General features: G+C 32.9%; 1 protein-coding gene across 2 annotated transcripts in view; it reads left to right on the top strand.

Annotated features, from left to right (window-relative positions):
- Positions 1–19873, top strand: part of shakB (Innexin family member shaking B) — a 124405-nt gene that overhangs the window by 36910 nt on the left and 67622 nt on the right. The window contains exon 4 of one of the 2 annotated variants that reach the window (XM_072542231.1): positions 3974–4160. In XM_072542231.1, the coding sequence (XP_072398332.1) occupies positions 3974–4160 (187 nt within the window). Of the gene's footprint in view, positions 1–3973; positions 4161–15633; positions 15795–19873 lie in introns of those variants that run through there. The other variant, XM_072542232.1, reaches the window with a different exon arrangement.

A 19873-nucleotide genomic window follows, 5' to 3' on the forward strand; every position in this document is an offset into this window, starting at 1 on the left:
CCAAAAAACTTTTTGGTTAAAGTTCAATGCCCTTCGTCTTATTTTCTTTCTTTCGAAACAAACAAGTCGAAAACAAACATGTCGTAATCCATTTTGTCGGTATACTTTCGGTACGTTAATATGACAAAACATCTAAAAAAGCGTTCTGAAAATAACACGCTGCATCGTGGTTAAATGCATCCAAAATACAAAAGCGTGCAATATTTAAATGCCTGACGTCATCGGAGGCGCCTTTCATTCAACGTGGGACTTAAATGTAGGTATATAATGTAGCCGATCCAAATTTATTATTCGGAGAAAGATACAAGTTATTATAGAGATATTTTGAACGAATAAACAAAAATATGAAACACAAGAGGCAAATTTAATTTGCGATGATTTTAGGCAAAGAAATATTGTTTGAAAACTATTTTCTATGGGATTGTATTGGTATTTATTATTTTTAATGTGAATTCACCACTATTTCACGCAGTGCCGGATTTAGTTCATGGACCGCCGGGGGCTAAGTCATACTATACCGCCACTGAAAGAGAAAGAAATCACGTTATCCTCTGAAAGGGGTAGAGAAAATAAAAATGAGAAAGTGATGGCAAGATCTTCATAAGCTTTCCCTCTAGATTTCAGATTATTTGCTGAATAATCAATTGTTTTATACAGAACTTGAATTCTAATCTTATTTTGCGGTGTAAGGATCTCTTTTGTATCTGCTTCGTCAAACTGTAATTTTCTTTTGCGACTTCTAATTTCTTTGCTGTATTCCGTTTGTTGAGATAAGAGCTGTCCCTTTTGTTCAAATAAATCACATTTATCATGAAGAGACTCGTAAAAATGTTGTAATGAGCTATACAAAGACGAACATGTATGTAAGTCCATATTTGCGCTTTGTAAATATTTACTCGCTAGGTCAGTTCTTTCCAGTATTTCGAACCAAAAGGCAACATAAATACCAAATTCTAACGTAGCCATTTTTTCGTGTAAATTGTTTGCTTGACAGCCAACTGGCATCTTCTTGTCGTCATTGGAGGATAACTCTAAAAGTGCTTGCTTTATATCTTGATAGCATAAATTAAGAGCTTTTAATGCATTAAATCGTCCTGACCATCGAGTCACATTATCTCTTTTTGGAACAAATGTTGTATGACCACAATTTTTCAATAGATCAGTGGGTCGTTTCTATCTGTAAGTTGAAGCTGAGAAAATCAAATTTCTTCAGCAACAAAAAAAAGTACTTTCCATAGTGCATTCTGTTGCATAATCAAATTTAGTGGAAGCACATGGTACGTATTTTGCCAAACTATTCCTAGATTTTATTCGGGCTTGAAGACCGCTATAAACGCCAGACATGTTATTCGCATTGTCATCTGCAGTCATCGATATTTATATTCAGGTCGGACAAAATTTTTAAAATGCTAGCCGAAGATATGGAAATATCTTTGGCTTTGTGGCCAGTTTTGTCTAAAAACTGTATGAACCTCTCGACAGGTGTTTCGGTGTCCGAGAAATACCTAATAATGAATGTCAGTACGTGTTATATTAGGTGTAGAGTTAACACTGATTAAATAATATTTGCCACAATGAATTTGTTTTACAATTTCTTCTAATATGTGGTTCGAAAGCACCTGCAAACATTAAAAAAAAAATCGTTTTTGATAAATAAAATACTGAACCACAGCCTTTTGAAGCATAATTTCTTTTAAACGAGGATCATATTCCGCCAACAACTCTAGTTATTCAAGGTAGTTACCACTGCTAGTAGAACCAAAATTTTCGGTTCCTCTAAAAGGTAGTCCCCTACTAGCTACGAATTTTATGACAATAACGACTCTTTGTAATATGTTTCGCCAATATGTGGTCTCATATTTAATCTGTTGCCACAGAGAATCATCGATCTTCCTCATACTCAATGAATTTCTTGAAATAAAATTTTTAAGATGTTCTAAATGAACGACTGACCTTTCGTGACTGTCACATTTTTCTTTAGCCTTTTTTCAGTCGTCAAATCCAGTAAAAAAGGAAAAAGTACAATTTCCACTTGAAAAGAGTCGACAATATAAGCAAAATAAAGAGCCTGTACTTTTGGAATAAACTAACCACTCACGCCGATTTTTTTCACCATTCTTTAAAACTTTATAGAATAATGATTTAGTGCAGTACCTGTTTTGTTTTCCTATTTTTCTTTTTGAAGATTCAAAGAGTTAAGATCCTGTGTTTTGAATTCTTTCAGCACTTCGTCTACACAATTTGGACAGAATTTTGGATCTTGTAAATCAACTTAACACCACTTTCGACTAGAATTTGACGTTCAGGAGAACTCTTTTCAGGATGTAAAAATTTTCAGATTTGGTAAAAAAAAGCTGAATCTTGGGTTTTTTTTTAATACTACATTTAATTTTTGCTGTTTATCTAACTTTTGTCGTTTCCAAAATGCACCTCCTTCCTTTCCGCTCATTTTTTCGAAACGTCACGAAAACACTTCCCTAATAAATAAGTAAAATCAACGAAAACTGCGCTAACACGACTGAGCACTGACGACATGGCGTGTTGGAGCCGGACACGCTGCCGTCAGGCGCAGTGGCGCTAGCCGATTTTCCGGACACATGAAACGAGTTTTTGTGCGACCTGCTACCGCAGGCACGGATCTTATCGGTAACGAGTCGAAGTTTTATTACCATGATATTTCAGAAAATCAACGCCATAAATTTGAAATATCCACATATAGAATTAAAACGTACTGGGAGCGACGTACCGCCTCTCAAAATTTACCGCCGGGGGCTAATAGTCCCATAGCCCCCCCCTTAATCCGGCACTGATTTCACGTTTATTTAGACTTTTTAATTAAAAATAAATGAAATGATTTATTAAGTACATTAGACACTTTGTTTGTAAACCATTTTTTGTTTTTAAACAGTGAAAAATCTATATTTATGATTCCATAATCCGCACGATCAAAACAATCAGCCAAGAGACCTATTTCGAAAAATACGCTACATAACAAGTTACTTTAACTCTTTCATTACTGATTTCATTGTAGCGAAATAGAACTGTTTAAAATTACTTTAATGATATAGAGACCTAACAAAGCCATTGATTTTTTTTACATTGTTGCGTATGCTTGTATGCTTAGAAAGGACGAGACATATATGTCCCATTAGTGTTGACTGGTGGGATAAATAAATCCCATCAGTAAAGAAACAAACTTATATTCAAAATAAAAAAAGTACATTACAAAAAAAACATTTCTTCCGACTTCCAATCGCCACTTAGTTCGGTTGTTCCATAGGTCTTCTTCTAGGCCCTCTCTCTCAGTTCATTATTTATGCCTTCGCTCCTCTTTTTCTCGGTTTACAATATATACACGATCGAATGTATAGTCGGTTAAAAAACAGAGCAGCCACTTTTTCTTTACTAAAATTGTATTATCTACGAGTTGTTGATGCACGTGTTTAGTTAACATCAATTTATAGGTCCAAATAACATGGGCTTTTTGGGACAAACAGATGCCAGCAGATTTTTTGAAATCCGCTGAGTCATATATGTCCCCACAGTAATGAAAGTGTTAAAGCCAGTACTTGGTTCGTTGAAGACCAGACAGGAACTCTGAGAACCAACAGAGAAGATATAGCAGAGGCATGGAGATTGTATTGCCGATATCTATATAAAGATGATCAACGCCAGGAACTTGTTCACCAAACTCCTAAGGAAATCAAAGAAGAGGATGAACAGATATAGAGATCTTTGGAGACGGTATCTCAGGATTGAAGAGAAAGAATCGACAAAGAAATTATTATTTCAATTTGCAAAATATTTCGCCGTTTTTATCTTCCACATTTTAATCTGTTAAACGGCGATAACGAAAATCGTCAGTTGATAATCATTCAAAAGTAATATATGCAACTCTCTTGACCTATAACTACCTGACCAATACTACCACATGACTTTCTTCGTTTGACTAAAAATGTTTAATTTGTTTCAGGGACATCCCCGAAGAAGTGCTCAACACCTATTGTTGGATCCATTCAACGTTCACCGTGGTTCAGGAAGCTTCCAAAAGACATCAACAAAACGATCAACTGTCGTTGTCAGGAATAGAAACGACGGGGAAGAGAGCCATCAGGCAGATAAAATATTATCAATGGGTCGAATTTTTTCTGTTTCTTCAGGTAAGTGTTTGTTCAATACGGTCAAAAGGATTTTTTAAATTTAATTTAGAAATTATTGTTTCATATTTTCATTACCTACTACAGCAATTTACTTTCGTATTTCTTATGCTGTGCAGTAGATTGGACTATTAAATTCCTGAAATGTACTATACTGTCAATTCTTCACGTTGTAATGTTTATTAATTTTTTTTTTGTTCTTCGTTAGCTTGTCTTAGCGATTATGCTGTGACTTTTGCATTACTAAAAAAGTACCATTTTATATAGTTATTGTATCAACGGCCATTTACCAATTGAGCCTGTATAATCACGTGGGGATTAAAATCCTGAAACTGTTTTCTTGTTACATTTTATACAATATTTGTATTAAAATCCTAAACTACGGATCTGCAAGTGCGTTTTCTAAAAAAGTATCACTCGGGATTGTTTATATTTCGGTAGCATTAATGCACTTCGAATTTACGGCACAAGGAAGAGGAGTCGTTAATTAAATTTCGACATCTAAAAATAACAAAAATATCACCTCGTCTCATCTCTTCTCTTCTTTCACAAGTAAATCGCTTCGACGATAATCGACTGCTGACTTCCGCGACGCTGTTATTAGTGGTCGATCCTCGAAGGAACGTATTTCCTTTTTTTTTGCAGAAAATTGTTTCCGTGAAAATAGAGGTCAGCAAGTTCAACCAGAGTTAGAAGCTATTTGCAAAAAACTTTACCAAGACCTATTTGATAAAAATGGTGAAATAATAATATTTGTTGTTTTCTATAAGAAAGGAACATCCTAAAATATTTACGAGGAACTATTCATAGACATACATCACCTTCATTATAACCCAGCCCTTTGCGTCTACTGATGGACATAGGCCTCCCTCATTTTTGTTTGTTGTGCTCTATCTTGAGCACTTTTCGATTTTGCTTTTCAAATTTTCAATTTGTAACTCAAATTAAATTAAATTTGAGTCAAATGCCTTCTGAAGGTCCACTGTTGGAAAATAAACCCACAAAATAGCAGCCAAAATATGTTGTAGCTTATGGAAGAAAGAAAGCAAAAGCAAAAACTAGAATTAATACAAAACATACGGGAATGATAAGGAAGTAACCGAACAATGCTATTTAAAATTATAGTTGCTAATCTCAACAGAAACATGGTGAATTTAGTGATGAAAATGAAGAACTGTCGTCAAAAATAATAACAGAATGGGTTTACATAGATGGAATATCATGTTGGCTACCATATTCGTGACTTTATTGACAGTAGCTCTAAATAACGATGTAGTTGATTTTCCATACCATTGCCTTAGATTTTTCAGCCATGATGTTCTTCTTTTACCAGGACCACGATTACCTTGGATCTTTCCCTGAATGATCAGATGTAAAAGATCATATTTTTCAGGGTGTCTCATAATGTGACCGACGTATTCCAGCTTGCGTTTCTTTATTCGTTATTGCGTTTGACCAGTTGTGTTGTTTGGTTCAGCCATCTAAGGACCTCTTCATTTCTAACTCGGTCTGTATACCCACATCTCAAAGGCTGTCAAGCGTTTAAGGATAGCCTTAGTTAGAGCCCACGCTTCCACTCCATACAGCAGGACAGGAAAGATATAGCAAGATGTAATTCGAACTTTAAGGTCAATGCTAAGATCGTTACTGCAAAGTACGTTTCTCATTTTTATAAGGGCAGCTCGGGCTTGTTCTATTCGGCTTTTAATTTCTGCGGTTGGATCCCAGCTCTTATTGATATTACTGCCGAGATACACGAGTTTCTCTGCTCTGTCCAGTGTGGCATCTCCGACTTTTATACCGTCATCCTGTATATAATTTTGTTTGCTAACTATCATATGTTTAAAAAATTTTGAATAAAATCCTTTATAAAAAGGTATATAAAAAACCCAGTTGGGCTATGTTGAATTGACAAAACGTTTTCGGAATAAATATTCCATCATCAGTGTCTAGTTAATACATGGATGTAGCCACTAAATATGTGGGTAAAAACCCTTTACAAATTATTAAATAAAATTTGGTTTACATTATGTCTAATTTACAGTTAAGATGTTAAAGTTACCGTTGGATTGGTAACATGGCGACATATGACTCTACATTAGTTGCGAGTCCTGAGACGGTATGTCTACGAGACAAGGATATTACATCTCTACCATTTACTATTTTTTTATACTTCTCGTACAATTCGAAATTATATCGCCTTCTCCAAATACCATTCTCACAGAATGCGCCCATTATTCTTCTTAGTATCTTCCTTTCGAAGACGAGCAGAAGATTTGCGTCTGTTTTGGAGATGGTCCATGTTTCTGACCCATATGTCAGCACTGGTAGGATGAGTGTTCTATATATTATTAGTTTGGTTTTCTGGCTTAAATTTCTGTTTTTTAGCTGCTTGCTTAGTCCAAAATAACATTTGTTTGCTAGCAGTACCCTCCGTTTTACTTCTTCAGATGTGTCATTATCGTTTGTTATGAGAGAACCCAAATATGTAAACTTATTTACTACCTCAAAATTATATTGGTCTATACTGAAGTTTTCTTCGGCGTTTCTAGCTCTATCTCTGTTATTTGGAATAGATGCTAACATTTTGGTTTTTTCCTCGTTTATTTTAAGGCCCATATTTTGTGCGGCTGTCAAGAAGGTGGAAGTCATCTCTTTAAGTCCTCGTGTAGTACGTGCGATCAAATCCAGATCGTCAGCGTAAGCCATAATCTGCGTTGATTTATTAAAGATTGTTCCCCTATTGTGTAACTCGGCATCTCTTATAGTCTTTTCTAATGCTATATTAAAGAGAAGGCACGCCAGCGCGTCTCCCTGCCGTAACCCTGCATATGTTTCAAACGCTTGTGACATATCGCCTTGTATTTGCACTCTGCAGATCACTTTACTCATAGTTGTTTTTACGAGCCTTATTAATTTATGGGGAATGTTAAGTTCATTCATGGCTTCGTATAATTTACCTCTTAGGACGCTTAACTGTTCTTGATGTCTAATATTCTGTGTCCGTTTCTGTCTTCTAAATTTTGGGATACTTGTTTCCAGCGACCTCTTTTAATTTCTTGTGCAGATGAAATGTATCGTGTTTCTTTTCATATTGTTCAATTTCATTACATTCTTTACTATGAAATTGTATTTTCGCGTGTCTTATCTTCTGCCTGATTATTGCGTGGATCCTCTTGTATTCGTTTTTATCTTTATTTCTGACTTCTCTTCTTTGATCCATAAGTCTCAGTATTTCTTCTGTCATCCACCCTTGTTTTTTTATTGCTTTTAGCGCACTCAATTTTGTTTCTTGAACAGTCTTTAAGATGTCTTTAATTCTCGTCCAGTTTTCCTCAGTACTTTCCTCTTTGCTCGATGTTAACTTCATTTTTTGTTCTAATATACTAGTTATTTCTTGTTTTACAGTATCATTTAACGTCTTTTCTCTATCAATGGTAACTGTTTGCTTATTAGTCCTTGCAAGTCTTTTTAATCTCAGTCTTATTTCATTATTACTCAGCCTACTAAAATATTGTGATCTGTTGGTACATCTACGCCTGGATAGGTAATCTACAAAAGTGAAATATGTAGTACAAAGATCTCATTATTCGCATCACAGTCTCTTTTCATCGTAATATATAATTTCATGTTATAATATTGTTCTATTTGCGGCTACCTGTTTAGAATATACATAATAAAGTTTATACTTCAAGGTAATTACTTATATTTGAACGACTGCACTAGAAAGGATACGAAGCATAATACGAGGCATTGCGTTGCTTTAAATATTTCCTTGTCGTCAAATTATACTATAATTAAAAGGTAGATTACGTGTAAAACTGTTCTATTTTTAATATTATCTCGTTTGAGTTTTTAAAGTTATTTCAAATATGCAGTGCAAGCGGTTAACATCACTTTAATGGTAGATAAATACAGAGAATAAACTACTGTTAAAATCCACCAATTGTATACCAACTCGCTTAACTTTCTACCATCCCTCCATGATTATCATTAATAAAGGGTGTTTTTTAGAAGTATATAACTTTGAAATGGAGCAAAACAAAGATGATTTTTATAAATTGACATGAAATTGACTTTATTCGAAGGATAATCCTTTGGCATTATAATTTAAATATGATTTCTGGTATATGACTGTCATGGCTGGCTCTGAAGTAGTCGAATCTGAAGGTCCAATTATTTTCGATCACTTTTTCCAATATTTATCGCCGTAGATCAGCAAAAACACGACGAATGTTGTCCTCCAAGTGGTCAATCGTTTTATGCTTATCGGAGTAAACTAGCACCTTCAAATATCTCCACATAAAATAGTCTAGGAGTGTTAAATCGCACGATCTTGGAGGCCAATTCACGGTCCAAAACGTGAAACTATGCGATTACCAAAGCTGTGCGACATGTTGCGTCGTCTTATTGAAATAACAGCTCCTGCGCACCATGGTTGTTCAATTGGAGAATGAAAAAGGTAGTTCTCATGGCTTTATAGCCATGGGTACCATGATTTAAGAAAATTTTTATGGATAGTCCATCAGGATTACAAGAAGATTTGCTTTTAATACTATTGATTGTTTGAATTTTATTTTGGTTTATTTTTAAAAAAACGTTTATTCCCGCATTAAGAGAAAATAGGTCGGTACTGTTGATATATGACGGTCATAGTACCCATATTAGTATTGAACTAGTTGAATTAGCACGACAGAATGATATCACAATCATCAAACTTTCTCCTCATACCAGAAATCTTCTGCAGCCTTTGGATATAGCCGTATTTAAGTCTCTAAAAGACACTAGGGATGAACAACTCGTAACCTGATAAACTCGTAACCTGGTAGAGACATAATACTGGCCTTAAAATTCCAAAAAAGAGTTTTCTCTGACAATAGGCACTACATGGAAAAACGTAAGCGTAGAAATGATCAAAAACGGGTTTAGAAAAGCTGGTATATATCCATTTAACCGTTATGTCATACCAGAGGAAAAATACCACCCTAAAAGCCTAAAAAGATGGAAAGAACAAAAGAGTTTAAAGACTAAACAATAGTTGTAGCTAAAACCGCAAATACTAATATGAATGCTATTATTATCATCATCATCTTTGGCTCGACAATCCTCTGTGGATCTTGGCCTGCTCTAAGATTCGTCGCCATTCTGTTCGGTTTTTGGCAACATGTTGCCATCTTCTGATTTTTAATATCCGTAAGTCGGTTTCAACTCCATCTAACCACCTAATTCGCGGTCGGCCTTTGCTTCTTCTTCCTACAGGTGTTCCTGTGGTTAGCTTTTTAGCAATCGTATTTTCTGGCATTCGTATTATGTGTCCAGCCCATCTAAGTCGCTGTGTTTTAATGAACGTTATGACATCTGGCTCATCAAAGAGCTGATACAATTCAAAATTATATCTTCTGCGCCACTGCCCTTGGTCGTTTATAGCTCCAAATATTTTGCGGAGTATTTTACGCTCAAATATTCCCAAAAGTCTTTCATCTTTCTGCGTTAGAGTCCATGTTTCTGCTCCATATATGAGGACCGGCCTCAGCAATGTTTTGTATATAATAATTTTAGTTCTTCTTTGAATGTTTCTTGAGTGGAAATGCTTTTGGAGTCCATAGTATGCCCTATTTGTAAGATTTAGTCGTCTTTTGATTTCTTCGCTTGTTTTATTGGTAGCAGTCAATAGCGACCCAAGGTATGTGAAGTTGTCAACACGTCTAAAGGTATGACTTCCAAAGACTGTTTCTCGTTCCTCATTTGCTATCGGATCCTTTGTAACCAACATGTACTTGGTTTTGTCTTCCTTGATGACTAGACCGACCTGTTTCGCAGCTGTTTCCAATTCAGCCTGTCATCGGCATATGCTAAGACTTGTATCGATCTAGTGTAAATAGTACCGCCGTCCCTAATTCGTGTATCTCGGACTGCCTTTTCTAAGGCAATATTAAATAGGAGGCAAGCCAGAGCATCCCCTTGTCTGAGTCCATCCTTTATCTCAAACGATCTAGAATTCTCTCCCTGTATTCTAACAGTGGCTTCTAAGTTAGACATTGTCATTCTCGTTAGTCGGATAAGTTTCTCTGGTATACCAAACTCATGCATTGATTGGTATACCACTGAATTCTAATGTTTTCTCGAGAATTTGTCTTATTGAATGAATCTGGTCAATTGTTGATTTTTCTGGAGAATCCAGCTTGATATTTACCAACTATGCCCACTGTGTAAACTTGCAGCCTTTCGTAGAGGATATTTGCTAGTATTTTGTAAGCAGTTGTTAACAGCATTATACCTCTATAGTTGTCACACTGGAGCTGGTCACCTTTTTTATGTAACGGGCATTTCACGCCTTGAGACCATTCACAAGGCATGGTCTCATTATTCCAAACAAGAAGTAAAACTTATGCAGTGTCTGTAGTAGGGCATCGCCACCATTCTTGTAGAGCTCACTGCAAATTTGATCAATTCCTGGTGATTTATTATTTTTAAGCTTTTTAATGGCTTGGGCAACGTGGTCTTTCGTTTGGGTTGAAAGGATTCCAATCATTTCGATTTGCTAGGGTGTTATCTGCTTCTTCGATATGATGGCTATTAATTTTGCATCGAAAAATTCAACCCATCTGTTTAGGATTGAGGCCGTATCATTTAGGATGTTTCCTTCTACATCCTTACAGCTCCTACATTCTGTGCTTTTCAACTGCTTTTGCTCAAATTGTCTTTTTTTTCTTCTATGTAATCGTTTTTCTTCTCTTCTTAGGGTCCGGTATTCTTCCTTTGCTCTTCTTGTGTATCCAGCTTGATTTGTCTTTAGGTATGCCCTGTTTTTGTTATCTTTTGCTTCTTGGCACTTCTTGTCAAACCATTCGTTTTCTTTAACTGGTTTGGTTTTCCCCAATATTTTTGTTGCTTTCTCATTTATTATGTTTTTACACAGTTCCTCTACATTTTCCCCCACCTACCGGCTCTCCTGGATGGATGCTATTACCGCCCCCAATATTTATTAGTCGGTAAATAAATCCAGATTGTGGAAAACCATACAACCAATATTTCTGATACAACTCCAAGTAGTAGTTCTTTAAAAATAAGTTTTGAGGAGCTGCTATTAAACACTGTTAAACAGGAAAATAAGAAAAGTCCTTCGGGCTCAAAAAGAAAAAAAATTAGCTGCAGGGATAGAAGTGGTTACTTCCGAAGAAGTTCTGAATAAACTTAAAAAACAGAAGAACATAGATTGAAGAATATAAAAGAAATACAAAAACAAACAAAAGAAGAAGAACGCAGAAAGAAAAAAGAAGCAAAAATTCAAAAACCGAAGAGGATTAAGAAACGAGAAAAAACTTTTAGTGCTCAGAATAGGAAGAACATTTGGTAGAATATGTAGACTCTGAAGATGATTTAGATCCTGAAATATTTGAAGAAAACGAGCAAATAATTGGGAAAGAAGTGCCAACAGTTGGAGAGTTGGGAAAGACCCAAATTGCGCTGGGTATTTGGGTTGTTGTAGAGTACACATCTAAAAAACATATTAAACATTTTATTGGAAGAATTGATAACAAGATTAAAAATGAATGGAAAATTTGCTTTTTAAGATATAAAAAGAGTAGTAACATCCCTTTTTGGCCTGATATAGAAGTAGACAATATCGTAAAAACTTTACCAGAATCCGTTAAAGACAGAAGAGATCATTTTATTTTTGACGTAAATTCTGTCGGGTTGAACCTTTAAATCTTAAAAAGTTTGTAACTTGCTTAAAAATAAATAAATTCAAATTTTTCAAACACCAAAAAAATTTTCTTTTTCTTGCACTTTTAAATTATTTATACTTGCCCCAAAAATAACACACGCTGTTGTAAGCTAAAGTCCATTATCACACTTACCCCAAATTGACGGGAAAGTGTGAACTGTAACAATAAAACACTGAAAACTTTGTTTTCAAAACTTCCAAAAAATTTATTTTAAATTCTTATCACTACAGCTGTTTCGGCTAATTGCCTTTCTCAAGTGATCTGTTTTTGGCATGGGTTTACACTTTATAGTCTCTAATAAAATATGTTGAGGAGGGGAGAACTGTTTGTCTCAAGCTGGTCATTCAGAATTATATCTGTGTTTTTTAATTTGTTGATTTCCATAGATTCTAACAAAGATAGCTTAAGGCCTTTATTTTGAATGCGTAGAATTTTAAATTCGTCATTAAAAGAATGATTATGATCTAGAAGGTGAAGTGCGTATGTAGAATCTGTTTTTCTATTATTGAAAGCCCTTTTATGTTCTGCTATTCGTTTATTAAAATTTCTACCTGTTTGACCAATGTAAGTTTTTGGGCAGTCGCCACATTTAAGTTTGTACACACCACTGTGTAAGTGTTTTTTATGTTGGCTCTTGTTGTTTTTAATATATTTGCCTAGGTTGTTATTTGTTCTGAAAGCTGGTGTTATTCCTTTCTTTTTTATGTGTTTGGCTATTTTTGTTGATATTTTGCCTGTATATGTAATCGAGCAGAAGGTACTGGGTTTTTTCTCTGGTGGTGGAAATACTAATTTCAATGCTTTCTTGTGTAGTTTTTGATTTAACATTTTATTAATTGTTTGTTCGTTGTATCCATTGTTTACTGCTATTTGCTTAATGATATTTAATTCTGTCTCAAAATTGTATTTTGACATAGGAATTGCTGTTAATCTATGTAACATACTATGATAGGCTGCCAGTTTATGTTGTGTGGGATGGGATGATGGATAATAGATAAAAAATTCAATACACAGTGTAATAAACTAAATAATATAATTTGCAATAGTAAAAAACCCAATATTCATTATACAAGAAGTTTTTCGAACCATAATTTTTTCAATAGATTTATAAATTTAACAGATACTAAATTTAGTAATAGCGAGATACAACTTTTAGAGAAAGGATTTAAACACAACTTGCCCCAACATAATAATTAGAAAACTTTAGAATATTTAGGTGTAGAATGTGAAGTAGCATTAAACAAAAATGCTAACAATATCAAAAAAAGTATAATTGCAAAATCTATTACAGATGTGTGTAGTGAAACCAAAAATTCCTGTTACAAAGAGAATAAAACAGCCATTTCAATTAAAAATAAATCAATAGAAAACAAGAATCAATAGAATATAATAACAAAACAATAGAATTTTTAAATAATCAAAACATTGAAACGTTACACAAAGATCCAACAGAAAAGTATCAAAAACAAATTAAGCTAGCGGTAGAACATTCAAAATCAATAGTAAATCCAATAGAACAGAAATACCTCAGTATCATGAACCCACAGCCTCCTAAATTATACTCTTTCATTAAACTACACAAACCGGATCACCCAATAAGACCTGTAGTGTCTTTTTATACAGCTCCGTCATATAAACTTTCAAAAAAACTGTTAGAGATTATTTTAGAACACACTAAATTTTCACCTAAATTTACCATAAAAAATACAATAGAACTAGTTAATAAAATACAACATTTTCAGTTACCTAACAACTCCAGATTAATTTCATTTGACGTAAAAAATCTTTTTCCCAGTATCCCTCCTACAGAAACTTTTATTCTAGTAAAAAACCTTTTAGAACAAAATAGTACAAATCCAATCATTACATCTGAAATTTTACATCTTCTTGAAGTTTGCATAAACCAGGACTACTTTGAATTTAATAATGAATTATATACAAATAAGAGTACAGGACTTATAATGGGCAATCCTCTAAGCCCATTGCTATCAGATATTTTTATGGATCATCTAGAGACAGATTTCAAAACATCCCATATTCAAACAGTTTTTATATTGGTGGAGATACGTAGACGACGTACTGGTATGTTTCACAGGAACTAACAGGCAACCCGACCAATTTTTATCGTATATTAATTCTCTTCATAGTCATATTGAATTTACAATAGAAACAGAACAAAATCAATCCATAAATTTTTTAGATTTAAAAATTACCAGACTTAAAATCAAACATGACTTCTCCATATTTCATAAACCTACCCATACTGACACCACTATTCACAATTCATCATCCCATCCCACACAACATAAACTGGCAGCCTATCATAGTATGTTACATAGATTAACAGCAATTCCTATGTCAAAATACAATTTTGAGACAGAATTAAATATCATTAAGCAAATAGCAGTAAACAATGGATACAACGAACAAACAATTAATAAAATGTTAAATCAAAAACTACACAAGAAAGCATTGAAATTAGTATTTCCACCACCAGAGAAAAAACCCAGTACCTTCTGCTCGATTACATATACAGGCAAAATATCAACAAAAATAGCCAAACACATAAAAAAGAAAGGAATAACACCAGCTTTCAGAACAAATAACAACCTAGGCAAATATATTAAAAACAACAAGAGCCAACATAAAAAACACTTACACAGTGGTGTGTACAAACTTAAATGTGGCGACTGCCCAAAAACTTACATTGGTCAAACAGGTAGAAATTTTAATAAACGAATAGCAGAACATAAAAGGGCTTTCAATAATAGAAAAACAGATTCTACATACGCACTTCACCTTCTAGATCATAATCATTCTTTTAATGACGAATTTAAAATTCTACACATTCAAAATAAAGGCCTTAAGTTATCTTTGTTAGAATCTATGGAAATCAACAAATTAAAAAAACACAGATATAATTCTAAATGACCAGCTTGAGACAAACAGTTCTCCCCTCCTCAACCTATTTCATTAGAGACTATAAAGTGTAAACCCATGCCAAAAACAGATCACTTGAGAAAGGCAATTAGCCGAAACAGCTGTAGTGATAAGAATTTAAAATAAATTTTGTGGAAGTTTTGAAAACAAAGTTTTCAGTGTTTTATTGTTACATAAAATGAATTTCCATCAAGTAACGGTCGAATCCATCAATTATTTAAAAGTGTGAACTGTGGATACTTAAAATAATTTAACATAATTTCCACATCTGATGTTACGAACGTGCCCAAAGTTAAGTATATGTAGTAAAGTCCGTAAGCATTCTAGGAAAAAAATATCATGACTTAAACCATCTCCTAAATTGACCTAAATCATGCAAAATATGTCATAAAAATCATCTAACTGAAAACTAGTTCACACTTCGACGAATTCACCTTACTTTTACAATGATAAATGTGTATTTTTTCGACAATTTGCGATCTCCTTGCGCTAGTATTGATCTCAAAATCATTACAATTTTTTTGTTAAAATTCCAGATAATTCAGTGTATAAAACCATTAAAACTATCTAATCCGATCAAACTGAACATCTGCCAGTTTTAACAACATTTGGAATCAATGAACTACCGCTACCTGATCCCGATCAGCCAATAAACTCTAAAGAAAAATTTTAGCAATTGCATAGAACATCGGCTAATATTTTTATATATTTTTAACCGTGCCAAAGCTCGGGATTGGTTTGTATATGTATAAATGTATGTTATGTGTGTGTGTATATATGTGGCGGGCATTCGGCACATGGTCGTCGACGTCCAGTTTCGAAATAATCACCGTCCCGACGCACGATCCCGACGCTCCGATGCGAAACGCGAACGATTCGGTGAAAAAGTGAAAACTTTGTGCGGAACAATCAACGAAAGTTAATAAATATGGTCCAAGAAAGACTATTGGGTGTCTTCTTCTAATAAGTAAGTATAACGATATAATTATTCCTTCACATTTCTGCTTTAAACTTTTTTTTATTTTAATCAAAGATCTTCTCAAACAGAAAATGATAGCAATATTACAAAAAAAAAATAAGGAATTATACAAAAACTAGCCAATAAATTAGTCAGGTATTTTATAATTTTTAATACCATTCACTTTTTTATTTACTTCTTAACTTTTTCATTTTTTTATCTTGAAAATTCGGAAACAATAGCAATAATTACATATAGCCCAGTCTGGTTAAAAAAAAAGGTGGAAAAATGTTTCGCAGATATCTGAAGCTTACTTTTTATCTGAATAGATAAAAAGATACTCCTAGTTTTACCTTGCGTTTTTTTTAAGCAATAATTTATGGTCACAATTTGATTTTTTGTCTATCAATTTTTCCCCTTATATTTTAAATAAACAATATTTATATCATTTTTTTATGTCAAGAATATATTTATTTTCCCGTTTTTTTAATTAAAATTGATAGATAATTTACAGAGATATTTGCAAAAAAGCAGTTTTTTTGCACTAATTTATAAATTTTATTAATTTTTTTATTAACAAAATAAAATGGTATTAATACATTTAAACATCAAGGAATTACCATCTTTTAGATTTTTGCGAAATTTCCCTCCGATCAGTCAAATATTTTATAAGTTATTTAATTTGTTTATCCCTGAGGCTAATTATTTAAACTATTGAGCTTGCCCTATGCATGATGCTAGACACATTCAGCAAATTTCATAGGATTCTTTAAGACTTAGACTATCTCAGAAGTTAAATGCATATTGAGTTTTCATCGAAATTATTTACAAAATAAACGTTTGAAAAAGAGGTATGTTTTTTACTTATAAACAATTGTAATAACTTCTATATTTTTCAAGCTACATACTTGTACGTACAACCATTGGATAGCTGGTAAAAAAGCTAAAAAGCTCACATTAAAAAAATAAAAAAACCTTCTATGACCAATAGAAACGAAGTTAGTGACTATTTAAAAAAAAATCATTGAACTGCACTGAAGCACTGAACGGAGGTTTTCATTTATTTCTTCTCATGTTTCTTGTCGTATATTTTTGTTTCTAAGTTTATTTAAATCTATTGCTTTTCTGTGTGGTCTTCTAATCTTTTTTGGTCTCGCCTCTATCACAGTAACTACCGGGTTATGATCTGAGCCTATATCAGTTCCTGGGTACGTCTTAGTACATTTAACAGCATTATGATACCTCCTTGCTATCATAATGTAGTCTATTTGATTTCTCACTTTTTTTTCTTTGGTATGTTGTGGAGATGTCCATGTATATAACCGTCGAGGAGGTAATTTAAAAAAGGTATTTGGTATTACGAAGTCTTCACTTTGGCAAAATTGAATCAATCGATCTCCTCTGTCATTTCTGTTTCCAAGCCCATATTTTCCTACTTGTTCTCCTACCTTACCTTGACCCACCTTGGCATTAAGATCGCCCATTAATATGTTAATGTATGGAAAGACTGACTTAATAAGTGAATACAAACAACCTGCAACAAAAAGGTTCAGACCTGACAGTGAAGTCGAATAAATGAACCAAATTTTAACTTTTAAACCAATGTATGTAAAGAAAATAAAAAAAGTAAAGTTCAATAAACATTGCAAAATTTAATAAGGCAAGTGATGAAAAAATCGACTTACTTTATCAAAGCAGTAAGGCAGATTAGATTAATATTGTATATCATATTTGTAAGAAAAATAGAATAAAAATCAATATTGTTAATTATAAAAATACAAACAATTATAATTAATATAAGGAATATAATAATATAATGTGTAAAAAATTACCTGAAATTTAATTTATAAAATATATAAGTATTATTACATCATTGATATAAAATGAAAAACATATGTTGATTTTCCGGGATTTTCCGAGATTTATGGGGGGTGAAAATTATGTCAACATTATTATTACGGCGACAGACTATTCGAGCAAATTAAAAAAAAAGTAAGTATTTAGGGTGAATTTCAAATGGACTCAATTTTTCCGAGTTTTCCCATATTTTCCGGCCATGAAAACTATGTAGTTATTCATATTTCGACGAGCTACCCCAGAATAAAAAAAAAGAGGCTTGCAGCTGCAAAGGAAGCCGAGATAATGTAAATTTTTCCTACGTGTTGCAATTTGAAGTTCCGATGCCTAAAAAAAAAACGGAGCTGAAACAAATATCCTCTACACTTTCCTATGTCGATCTTTCGAAAGTACCGTCGTTTCAAAAATTAGATAAATTTTATAGCTATAAGTTTCAATATAAAGTTTAGATTTTCATTCAAAATTTGTGCAAATTTTACTTCTTAATGTTTATAAACAATGGAGATATAATTAACAAAAAAATTGTCGCTAACTTTGTTCCTATTGTTCATAGAAGGTTTATTTTTTTTGTTAAATGTGAGTTTTTTTACCAGCTATCTAGTGGTTGTACGTACAAGTCTGTAGCTTAAAAAATATAGAAGTTATTACAATTGTTTATAAGTAAAAAACATACCACTTTTTCAAACGTTTATTTTGTAAATAATTTCGATGAAAACTCAATATTTATTTAACTTCTGACATAGTATAAGTCTTAAAGAATCCTCTGAAATTTGTTAAATATGTCTAGCATCATTCATAGGGCAAGATCAATGGTTTAAATAATTAGTCCCAGGGATAAACAAATTAAATAACTTTTAAACTATTTAACCGATCGAGGGGAAATTTAGCACAAATTTAAAGGACGGTAATTCCTCAATGTTGGAATGTATTAATAACATTTTATTTTGTTAATAAAAAAATTAATTAAATTTATAAATTAGTGCAAAAAAACTGCTTTTTTGCAAAAACGGGAAAATAAAGATATTCTTGATATAAAAAAATGGTATAAATATTGTTTATTTAAATTATAAGGGAAAAAACTTATAGATAAAAAATCAAATTCTGACCATAAATTATTGTTTTAAAAAAACGCAAGGTAAAAATAGGAGTATCTTTTTATCTATTCGTCATCTAGTAACCCCTACCTATGTCTTAAAAGCTTCAGATATCTGCGAAACATTTTGCCGTGAAATCGATGATTTTTGTATAACCAGACTGGGCTAATACATTTATTACATAGTTAAATAAATATGTTGCTATATTATTAACATTTTAAAAGAAATACTAATAGTCCAGAGAAATACGGTAAAAAATTACCCTGTTGAGAACTTTAACTAACTTTTTTTGACCGAGTTTTATGGACATCGATAACACAAACCTTTATGTTGTTTACAGTGGATTCGACGGACTTTTTAAATTATTAACAAATTAATTGCACCATTAATAGCGCCATTTTAAGAACTTTCAACAATTTTAACAATTTTTTTTAAGAATTATTTGATAAAACACGTTTAATAGGATAGAATAGAATAGAAATATGCTTTATTGTCACTGAAAATTATACAATTTTATGGAAAAAGCTTACAAACAGTCAAAAAAATAACAATAACAATTAAAATTTACTAAAATTACATACATCGTCAATATCTTCTCTTCTTCTTCAGATGCAAATCCATTAATGGATGTTAGCGATCACATTTTCCATTAATTTTCTATTTCTTGCAATATGTATCAGAGATTGTATGTCGTTAATGCCTGTCCATTGCCTTATGTTTCGGAGCCAGGACATTTTCTTGCGTCCCATTCCTCTCTTGCCTTCAATTTTACCCTCGATTATAAGTTGGAGGAACTGGTATTTTTCATTTCGCATGATGTGACCTAGATACGCCGTTTTCCTTTTCTTGATGGTTCGAAAAGTTGGCGTTCTTGGTTTATTCTTTTAAGGACATCTATATTTGTGATTTTCGCTGTCCATGGTATTTTTAGGATACGGCGATAGAGCCACATTTCGAAAGCTTCTAATCTGTTGATATCCCTCGTTTTGAGTGTCCAGCCCTCTACGCCATATAGCAGCACTGACCACACGTAGCACTTAGTAAACCTTAGTCTCAGTTGAAGATCGAAGTTGATCGTCAATATCACAAAATAAAATATACAGTTAATTGCAAAATTTAACTAAATTGCAAATTGCA

The sequence above is a fragment of the Diabrotica undecimpunctata genome, chromosome 8, assembly GCF_040954645.1.
Source record: "Diabrotica undecimpunctata isolate CICGRU chromosome 8, icDiaUnde3, whole genome shotgun sequence".
NCBI lineage: Eukaryota > Metazoa > Arthropoda > Insecta > Coleoptera > Chrysomelidae > Diabrotica > Diabrotica undecimpunctata.